Raw genomic sequence first — 11,068 nt, 5'->3', positions numbered from 1 at the left:
CTGCTCTAAGTCATTTATCCGACTTACAAAGATATTTTGGTATGTTTATAAAGCCACATCTGTGAAAATTAAACATTTTGCAGTGATATTATATAGAAGATTACAGTACTAGTGCAGTCAGATGATAAAGATTGAGCATTCCTGGTACCAGAAGTATTACATATTTTGTGTTGGGGGGCGATTAGATTTGGGGATACTTGCACATTATTATTATTATTATTATTATTATTATTATTATTATTATTATTATTATTATTATTATTATTATTATGACACAGCAAACAAGATAGATATGCTGGATTTCGTATCAGAAAATCACAAGTTGAACACTTCCCAAGTGTCTAGGACTGTGTGATGTATTTTCAGATGATGCGTGCAGATCCCAGTAGGGTGGCCTTTTGCAGTTGGCAGATCGTGATTTTGTCAATGTCTATTGTTTCCAAATGCCGGCTGACATCTTTTGGCACAGCACCCAATGTGCCCATCACCACCGGGACCACCTGCACTGGTTTCTGCCAGAGTCTTTGAAGTTCAATCTTAAGGTCCTGATAGCGGCTGAGTTTTTCCTGTTGTTTTTTCGTCAATGCGACTGTCACCTGGGATGGTGACATCAATGATCCAAACCTTTTTCTTTTCCACAACTATGATGTCTGGTGTGTTGTGTTCCAGAACTTTGTCAGTCTGGATTATTAATAATAATAATAATAATAATAATAATAATAATAATAATAATAATAATAATATTTGAAACACAACAAGATGAGTCCACAGCAGACACTCTGCTGGCTGTTGAATTGGATCACACGTCGGACACTTCCCAAGTGTCTAGGACTATGTGATGTATTGGCGAATAATGCGAGCAGATCCCAGTAAAGTGGACTTCTGCAGCTGGCAGATGGTAATTTTGTCAGTGCTGATTGTGTTTAAGTGCAGGCCAAGGACAGTATGCCGATCACCACTGGGACCACCTTGACTGACTTGTGTCAGAGTCTTTGTAGTTCGATCTTTAAATCCTCATATCGTGTCAACTTTTCCAGTTGTTTCTCCTCAATCCTGCTGTCACCTGGGATTGCAACATCGACAATCCATACTTTGTCTTTTAACATGATCACGAGGCCAGGAGTATTGTGCTCCAAAACCCTGCCTGTCTGAATTCGGAAGTCCCAGAGTACCTTGATAATTATCTTACTCCGGTGGCCTAGGGGATAAAAGCCTCGTGACTTGAAGGTTGGGTTGCTGACCTGAAAGCTGCCAGGTTCGAATCCCACCCTGGGAGAGTGTGGATGAGCTCCCTCTATCAGCTCCAGCTCCATGCGGGGACATTAGAGAAGCCTCCCACAAGGATGGTAAAACATTAAAACATCCAGGCATCCCCTGGGCAACGCCCTTGCAGACAGCCAATTCTCTCACTCCAGAAGCAACTCCGGTTGCTCCTGACACGAAAAAAAAATCTCACTAACCTATAAATCCCAGGATTTTGTAGAGTGGAGTCATAGCAATTGAAGTGCTATCACAGAATTCGAAGTGAACACAGAATTGCTGGTGTTCTCTGCGTCCACACTCTTGAGTGAGACATACTCTTATCTTACAATCAGAGGTACTTCAGAAGAAACTGTAGGAGGGAAAGAACACATATCCTAAATATCATTTTTTTTATTTAAGTGAAGTTAAGCATCACAAAGACAAATGGCAAAGGAGAATGTATGTAGTAAATATAAACGCTTTACAAAAATACACTTTCAGGAGGAAATAAGCAGGTATACAAAAATACAATCATCAAATACATTATTTACAAACAAAGGCAACAGCAATAATAAAGCAATGTTTTTTAAAAAATAAATATTTTTTCTTGTTACAGTACAGACTAGGTTATACCATGTACAATATGAAGACTGACTTCATAATTCAGTTTCATAACTGTGTTGGAAACTAATCTGTAACTGAAGATTTTTTAAAAATCCAGTTTTTCTAAAATGCACAGCTTTTGTGGAGACTCAAAATACTACACTGTCCCCTCTGGAGAGGAGCTCTGCCCCATCAGAAAGCATTTCTTTTAAAGACATGTGCTTTCTTCTGACATAAGACATATACAGGCAGTCCCCGAGTCACATACATTCAATTTGCAAGTGACTCACAGTGAAGAATGAAGCTGAGACAACAAAATGTAAGAGAAATCTACCCCTAGGGAGGGAAATTCACTCTTGAAAGAGTTATCATGGGGGAAAGTTGTCTCAGCTTCAGCTTTATCACCAATCCTTGTTTCCACAACAAGCCTGTTCTGACTTACAAATTCAACTTGTTTGTAACTTGGGGACTGCCTGTACAACTGAATAACACAGCAGGTTCTTCAGATTTGTTTATTGCACTTTCATCATATTCTTCACAAATATCTTGTAAGTTTTAATACTTTTTCCTGCCAACAGAGCCCTAAATGTTTAGTGCCTGTCGGGATGGAATGTTTTTATCTTCCTTTCAAAAAGCTTCATACAAATAACAATATCATGGCACAGGGTATTTTTTCATAACAAAAAACTATTTCAGAAACAAATCTGCAGCTTGATATGCATCCTTTTCTACAAGGCAGTTTACTATTCACATGAGAAATGGCATAATAATCGAACTGATAGGTGTAAGCATTGAATAAAACATTATTTCAGATTCTACCAATAATGACTGAAAACTAAGGAAGAGAAGCAGCATTTGTCACATAAAAGGCACCTCTTATTTCTGGGATTTTCACTAGTTGCCACAACAAAAGTATGGAAAGATGACAAACAGATGGGCGACCATCCAGTTCAGAAAACGGAGGAGAAAAAGTGTGGGCTGCTTCAATTACTTTCAGACCCACTAATGCAGTTCAGACATGCAGTCTTTACCGTTTGTTGGCTGCTTACAGAGTTTGGAAATATTTCTCCACTGAACTATAACTCCCACAATCCTCAATCCAGCATGGGAATTGTAGCCCGCAAAGTAATATTTCTGCACTCTAGATTGCAAGCATTGAACAATGACCTGCATGTATGAATGCACCTTTTGCAGATAAATACTGAAGATTAAACTGTTTGCATCATTGGTCTACACATTAGAAGACAGTGGGAGTTATCAGCCATTATATGTGTAAGTATGAACCAACTCTCAGATGGGGAAAATGACCCTCCTGTCTACATAAATACCACAGCCTGCTACATTTTCACCAAGCACACAAAGTAATATGAACTCTCATGCTGGTATAGGACAATGGGTTGACAACACAATGCCAAGAATTATCCCGAGCTAGAAGGATTCAGGACTAAATCAGACATTAGAGCAGTGGTTCTCAACCTGTGGGCCGCGGCTCAGCAGTGGGCCGCGAGAACGAAAATCTGGCCCATGAACCTCCTTCCTCTTTATTTTATTTTCCGCACCTTTCCACAAAGCTGACCATTGCATTGGATAAACCACATCAGCTCTAGATTATTAAATATGGTTTTCTGTGGGCAAGTAAATGGCAACTACTGGGTGGCATATGTTCTGCATCAGAAACTAGAGCTAATGTGGTCTATCCAATGCAATTTTATGAATCAACACCCTAAATGACCAAGCCACATCTAAAGTTGACCAAAAACTGATTTGTAACCCTTTTGGTACTAATGTTTGAGAGGGGTCCCTGGTCAAAGTGGGCCCTGGTTAAAAAAAGGGTGGGAACTACTGCATTAGAGCAACAAACCACCATTTCTGCAATACTGTCTGTAGATTGTGTGGTTCTGTTCAGACCTATACCAATCCAGGCAAAGGATGAAATCCCTCTTCTTCCACGCATGAGGGCCTGTGCTGAGATCAGGAAAGGGGGCTGCACTTTGTTGTTAAATATAAAGGTAAAGGTTTCCCCTTATGTTAAGTCCAGTCATGTCTGACTCTGGGGGTTTGTGCTCATCTCCATTTCTAAGCCGAAGAGCCAGCGTTGTCTGTAGACACCTCCAAGGTCATGTGGCCGGCATGACTGCATGGACCGCCGTTACCTTCCCGCCAGAGTGGTACTTATTGATCTACTCACATTGGCATGTTTTCGAACTGCTAGGTTGGCAGAAGCTGGAGCTAACAGTGGGCGCTCACTCCGCTCCCGGGATTTGAACCTGGGACATTTCGGTCTGCAAGTTCAGCAGCTCGGTGCTTTAACACACTTTGCCACCAGGGCTTTGTTGTTAGGAGCCTTCAAATCATTTCTGATTTTTGACCGCCTTGAGGTGAACCTATCATAGGGTTTTCTTGGCAAAATTTCTTCAGGTGAGATTTGCTACTACCTTCCACTAAAGGTGAAAAAGCATAGCCAAATCAGAATTTGGACCTTTGCCTCTTACAGACTTAAGACTTCATCACACGGGGTTTTTTCCCCATCCTAGGATGCTGCCAAGACATAGCCAGGACAGAGACAGGACTACTTCTGGCGGGTCTCTGTCCCAGCTCCGTCTCAGCAGCATGGTTAGAAGCAGCCCTGAGAACACAAGTGACTATCCATGTTCTCATTCACTAAGTTGGGGACAGTGCGGGAGGAAGCCAGGGGCAGCCAGAAAACGTCATATGAAGGTAAAAGGATAAAGTGATGTGTAGCCCCACGCTTTCCCCTGCTGCCGCACGGACTTCCCCCACTATCCCCCAACTTATGGACCTCCATCTGATGATGTCTTTCACCCAACACTGAAGTCTTCACATTACATTGGTTCTCAAGAAAAACAGAAACAAAGAAATAACTGCTAACCACACCATTAACATCTGTTTTGGCTCTTAGGTACCATCTATATAAGTATAGACTCAAATAATAAAGTTTAACTTCCGTGAACTGATATTCAAACTGCATTATATGACAGTGTAGCTGGGCCTCTGATGAATCAATGGGACCATGACAACCGACAGGTTCATACTGTTATTGTTGTATGGGATAAGTTACAGAAAGAAGCAAACCTCTTTGAAAATCATACTCTCAGGTGTTGAGTGTAAAGCAGAGTTGGGAAATACAGATCCCCAAGTTATTTTTGATCTGAAACTCCCATCAGCCCTATCTAGCATGGTCAGTGAGGGTGGATGGAGGATGCTACAGTCCAAAAACATATGCAAGGTCATACATACCCTATCTCTTCTTTAGTGCATAGATCTGTACAGATTCTTCTTTTCTTAAAAAAAAATTCTGACAGAATATTAAAGATATTTGTGTACAGTTTTTGGAATCTTAAACTAAAAGCAAACAGTACCAATAATAATCACTCTCATCTTAACTTCCATTCCATTCTTTTTTCTCAAGAGCCCTTGTTCTTAAACAGTCATGAGATCCAAAGAGAATGGTGCAAGGTGTGGTATGGAGAGGTATGGGAGCCAAAAAGCATATATACACACAGCCATACTTATAGATGCATAATATCTGGGCCCACGCTAATGTTTCACTATTAATCAGTGTGGGAGAAAGATTATCAAAGAACCTTTCAATGTAGGAAAATCACTGAATAACATGTGGAAAGTTATTTATTAATGTTCAGAAATGGTCCAATCTGTGTTTCTGAGAAGGGAGGCAAAGAGAGAAGACTTTGCCAAGTTCTTCTTTCACTTTGTTCATTGTAACAAGTTAATTAGCACCTCCAATTTGTGCCTACCTGACAAAAATCAAGATAACGGATAAAGAAGCTATGCTTAACAATAATCCACATTATTCATACAGACAGATAGATATCAGATATTCATATGTGTGACTGATGGCGATTCTCGAGCAAACTTTGGCTTTATATAGACTTGGTACAAGGTACATTCCTGCATTTCAGTAATGCCACTGGTGGCTCTCTCCTCCTTATATTCTAAGTTATAACTTACATACTCACATAACAGAGTGTTTATAGAGTATTTTGAAAGTGTTATTCAAAAATTCACTTTTCTAAAGCCGGCATGTAGCTCACTGTACAAGCACTACCTTCTTGTTAAACTATATGTCATCTCTCTCTAGACAGATTAGACATCTAAAGTTCCAGTAGGCAATGTGTTGTCGAAGGCTTTCATTGCCGGAATCACTGGCTTGCTGTGAGTTTTGCGGGCTGTATGGCCATGTTACTAATGCATTCTCTCTTGATGTTTCACCCACATCTATGGCAGGCATCCTCAAAGCCTCCCACAAGGATGGTAAAACATCAAAACATCCGGGCATCCCCTGGGCAACGTCCTTGCAGGCGGCCAATTCTCTCACATCAGAAGCGACTTGCAGTTTCTCGAATCACTCCTGACATAAAAAAAAAACTTTAAAAAAGGAAAAGTATGGTATATAATATAGTTTAAAGTAACTAATTTATGAGTTCTATATTTCTATAGTGATATAATCTTTTATATATCCAATCTGTAACACCAACTCATATCCAACTTGTTTAAGAAAGGGATTGTGGTGACGTACCTACTTAAGTCTGAACTGGATTTAAATGAAGTCAGTGATAAACCATAACCCTGTCCCTGTTGTATATCCAACAACTAATGTTAATCTATTTGCAGAATTTGTTCCAAACAAGCAACATATATTCTAAATTAAGTATCCAATAATTATATTGTTATGCAACTGGAATTGTATAACTCATAACATTCAATTTCAATGAGAAAAAAAACCCTCGGAGGTTGTGAGTTCTGTTGGAAACTAGGCAAGAAGAACATGTGGAATATCCAGTATATCCAGAGTCATGTGGGAATTGCACTAGGCAATGTAATCCCACAGCAACAGAGCCCATGTGTGACTAATATATGGAGCTGAGTAAGGAAAATCACAATGGCTATTGTCACTCATTGAGAATCCCACTGGTGGGAGAGTACTGATGGCATAGGAATTGCTCTATCCTGTCCACATTAATATCACAAAACCTGCAGTTGCACATAACCAGGTGATAAAAAGCCATCCTTATTGATAGATGCATGAGTATAGCCCTGAACTACATTGAAGGTGCAGCCCTATTGCTATTATTGAGTCAGTCCTTCATTGAGCCATATACAACACAGCAACCTCTAGAAAAAATGGAATTACTCCAAAGACAAGAACTTTTAAAACAAAGTTCATATTTCATATTTCGGCATTCAGTATTGGGTGAGAATCATATGACCTTCCAAATAGTGTTGGACTGCAAGCACCATCAGCCCCAGACACCACAACCAGTGATGAAAGATACTGGGAGTTGTAGTCCAGGACATCTGGAGTGCTCCCTGATTCTTACTGATCCTTACAGACTTGATTTCTTTTTAAAATATTTAAAAATATTTATCTCATTGCCCAAGTTTGCATTATATCTGCCATTCCTTTGTTCATTATGGACTGATGCAACCCTGTGTAAAAGAGCTTAGCAAGGCCACTGGCTATTTCAACATTGTGTCTTCCCTTTGCCAGGAAACAACACCACAAAAGATGCAACACAAGCCTAAAAGAACAATGCTGGTACCTAGCTTCGATTCTGGAATACTTAGAAACTAGATGTCTAAATACAAAAAGCATGAAACACAAACTTTCTGATGTTTTGCGCTTTAAGGTTTGAATCAATGGCTACTTTGAAGGCAAGTCAAAAAAGGGAAAGTTTCACTTCACAGTTTTTATGTTCCATTCAATGTCTCATATTTGGTTAATAAAGGGCTAAACAAAAATGAGCTATATTAATTATATGCACAAATGAATTATACACACATGGCACCAACTACTCTACAAATAGCTGTGAAAAATGATTCATTTGGTCTTTGTTTTGGAGGTCTAAAGCAGTAGTTCTCAACCTGTGGTCTCCAAATGTTTTTGGCCTACAACTTCCAGAAATCCCAGCCAGTTTACCAGCTGTTAGGATTTCTAGGAGTTGAAGGCCAAAAACATCTGGAGACCCCTGGTTGAGAACCACTGGTCTACTGTGCCTCCTCTTCCAGTCCAAACGACTGGTTCATTTCAAGTTCTGCCTGTTTTGACTGACTCCCTCTTGAATCTTAGGCCCCTTCTACACTGCCTTATATCCCAGGATCCGATCCCAGATTATCTGCTTTAAACTGGATTATATGAATTTCCACTGCCTTATAATCTGGGATAAGAAGATAATATGATATCAGATCCTGGGATATTGGGGCAGTGTGGAAGAGGCCTTAGGCGGAAATTTTCAGGTCAACTTCTGCCTGATCCTTTCATCAAAGATGCAAGGAATATGTGGTTGACTTAACACACATTTTCTTTGGTCATCAAATGTGACTTATATATATTAAGGTGCATTTACATTGCAGAATTGATACTGTTTGTCCTCATTCAACTGCCATGACTCAGTGCTGTGGAATCATGGTGGCAGTTAAAAGTGGTGTCAAACTGCATTAATTCTACAGTGTAGAGGCACCCTTAGTTCAGTACAGAGACGGGTAGTAGATTCTGATTTCCATCAGCAGGAGCGCCTGTCCTCCCTGGCAACAACTTGTGAAGTGAGGGAGAATGGAGGTACATCACTCCTCCAAGACCCTTCAGCAGACCAGAAGGAATATGGAAGGCTAAACACATCCCTCTGGCTGTGCACTGATTTTCAAAATCCTATGTCTTATTCGGTAAATGCCCACTGATCTGTACATGAGTTGGCATGAGAATGGAGCCAGGCCTAACATCCCAAAACACCATCAAAATCACTAGTGTGGCCACTGGATAATTTCTGGGAATTGTGATCCAAAAGGTCAATAATAAAGTAAGTTCTCTTAACACCATGGGAGATTTCATGGGGTAGATCTCAGTTATTCATCTGAGCTGAAAATATATTCATTTGATGTCCAGAATGGATAAAAGGTTCAGGCAAATGAGATCAGTTAGTGTAGAGCCAATACAGTCAGCATGGAAGCACCACCTAAAGCAATTAATGCTCCTGTTCCCTTTTACTTCTCACAACATCCCCTCCAACTGCCTCAATTTGGAAGGACAGTCCTGATGCTCTGTGCCACTTCTAAAATGTCCCATTTCTCTTCTCCTTTTTCTACTCTCCCTTTTTGTTCTCAGCTTACTTCATTTGCTGCAAACTAAGTTCAAAGTGCAAAAGTCAACTGCGCTCAGTTGACAGGAGAAAGAGGAGAGGAAGAGCAGAACCTTCCCAATAGGCTCAGGCAAAATAAAACTGCTATGTCTCTTCTAAATCGTGTGTCATTAATATATTTTGCCATCTTAATATCTTTAGCCATCTGATGATAGTTGGGCATATATCTCCTGGTTTTCATTTGTGAAATCCTGAAGGATACGCCATGAGCAGAGACCACAATAGGCCTTTTCAATAGTGACACAGCCTACCCATTAGATACTTGGTCCTTAGATAAGTCCTAGGGTTTTGTGATGCTGATAGCAGAAAACACCAGAAAACCCAAGGCCAATGGCCCTTTACTGGATAATGTGTCATGTTCCTTTTACAAAACACTTCTAATTTATCGGTCAAGCTGCTCACCCATAATCCTCCTTCAAAGACAAAAATAATGTAGTGGAATCACTAAAGAAGCTGCTTTTCTGTATCTTCTGTTCTGGGATTTGGGCACTTAAATACTGTACTTAACATCATGTGAGGTAGAGCAAAATCAAAGAAGAGGCAATATGTTTCCTTCCTTCTACTTTTCTACAGGGTGTGCAAACTTAAGCCTTGGACTCCTCTCGCACACAGAGCTGAGAAATGGTCTTCTTGATGCGAAGCGCTGTCAGACGAGCTGCCCCATTGGTATACCAGCACTCACGCATGATGCGGCCCATTACTCTGAGAGCCTAAAGAAAAAGCAAAGACAATGCAAAAAAGGATAATCACAATCGTTATAGGATTTCAAGACAGTATAAAAATGGTAAGTGACCAAGAGAAGGTTTTTAAGTGCCCCAAAATCAAATGAACTTATATTTATTACTAGCTATACCCAACCACGCGTTGCTGTGGCCTAGTCTGGTTCAATGGGAAAGAAAGGACAGATAAAGAGCAGGTTTGCTTTGCTATCAGCCACACTTTACCCCTGTCTTATGCCTATTTTTATTACGTTAGTTTTATCCTGGCCCATATTGCCATCTTGTTCACTTTATATATTATACCCATTGGCTCTCGAATCATCCAAGGGTGTGACTGAAATTGTTTTTATTTATTGGTTAAATCTATCTATCTATCTATAGAGAGAAATTTCTATGAGATATATCCTCATACAATTCATCACTACAATTTATGTATTTGCAGTGCTAGATTTACCATTGTGTTTAGGTGTGCTTAATCACATTGGCCAGGGGGGCCCATCTTCCTGGCAAAAAAAATTATGATGGATTTTGCTTATGTGGTACAATTCTACATTTGAAGGCATTCTTTTTCAGAGCGATTCAGACGGGATTGATAGTCTATGGGAGTGTGTCACAAAACAGGCAGTGTAGGCCTATCGGGCCTCCCTCCTTCAGGGCCCAAGGAAGGGGCTTCATAACCTAACTAGCACATGGCATCATTTGTTCTGAATCTGGCACCATGTTTGTATCCCCGATGGTCATTATAAACTGTTTTAACTTCCAGTTTGCTAGTAAAACTGAATTACTGTGTTGTGAAGTTATGCATATCTAAAAAGTGAGTCACCAACATGGAATGCTTAGAAAGCTTTGCCCTAAAGGCATTCCCCCATCCACTTGTTAGTCTAAGCTGGAGTCATAGAATCAATGGGTATTTGATAAATCAACTCAAAGCTAAGTTGTATTGACATCTATCTACACTAACTGGAACTATAAATGTATGCACCAGTGGGGGGGGGAGGGGGGCTCTAATTTTCAGCATTTTCTCCTTCCTTATGTAACCTCTTCCATTTGAAATAGGACATCATATTCCAGATAATCTTCCAAACCCCCAAGAGCAGACAGAGGGAATTTGAGGTAGAAAAGTCTACCATGAACAGCAAAGAATTCAGTATCCAATTTAAATTGCAATAATTAAAGCATAAAGAAAAGTTAAACTATCCGTATAAATAAAAAATGTAATGTCCATTTGTAAGGGACCTCATATCTTCCAAACAACTTCACCGATTTCTTCACAATTTGGCCATAATGTAACATTCGAACTGGCAAGTGTTTTAAGGTATTCACATACCA

The 11,068-nt window shown here is 40.0% G+C and overlaps 1 protein-coding gene across 2 annotated transcripts in view; it reads right to left on the bottom strand.

Annotated features, from left to right (window-relative positions):
- Positions 1-1,633: 1,633 nt before the first annotated feature.
- acvr1c (activin A receptor type 1C) overlaps positions 1,634-11,068 on the bottom strand; it is an 80,993-nt gene continuing 71,558 nt past the window's right edge. For both annotated transcript variants that reach the window (XM_062965485.1, XM_062965476.1), the window contains one exon: positions 1,634-9,730. In XM_062965485.1, coding sequence (XP_062821555.1) covers positions 9,605-9,730 — 126 coding nt within the window. In that variant the 3' untranslated portion in view covers positions 1,634-9,604. The remainder of the gene's footprint in view (positions 9,731-11,068) is intronic.

The sequence above is a fragment of the Anolis carolinensis genome, chromosome 1, assembly GCF_035594765.1.
Source record: "Anolis carolinensis isolate JA03-04 chromosome 1, rAnoCar3.1.pri, whole genome shotgun sequence".
In the NCBI taxonomy this organism is placed as follows: Eukaryota; Metazoa; Chordata; class Lepidosauria; order Squamata; family Dactyloidae; genus Anolis; species Anolis carolinensis.
Note: the sequence above shows the minus strand (reverse complement) of the source record. Positions and strands in the feature narration are given on the sequence as shown.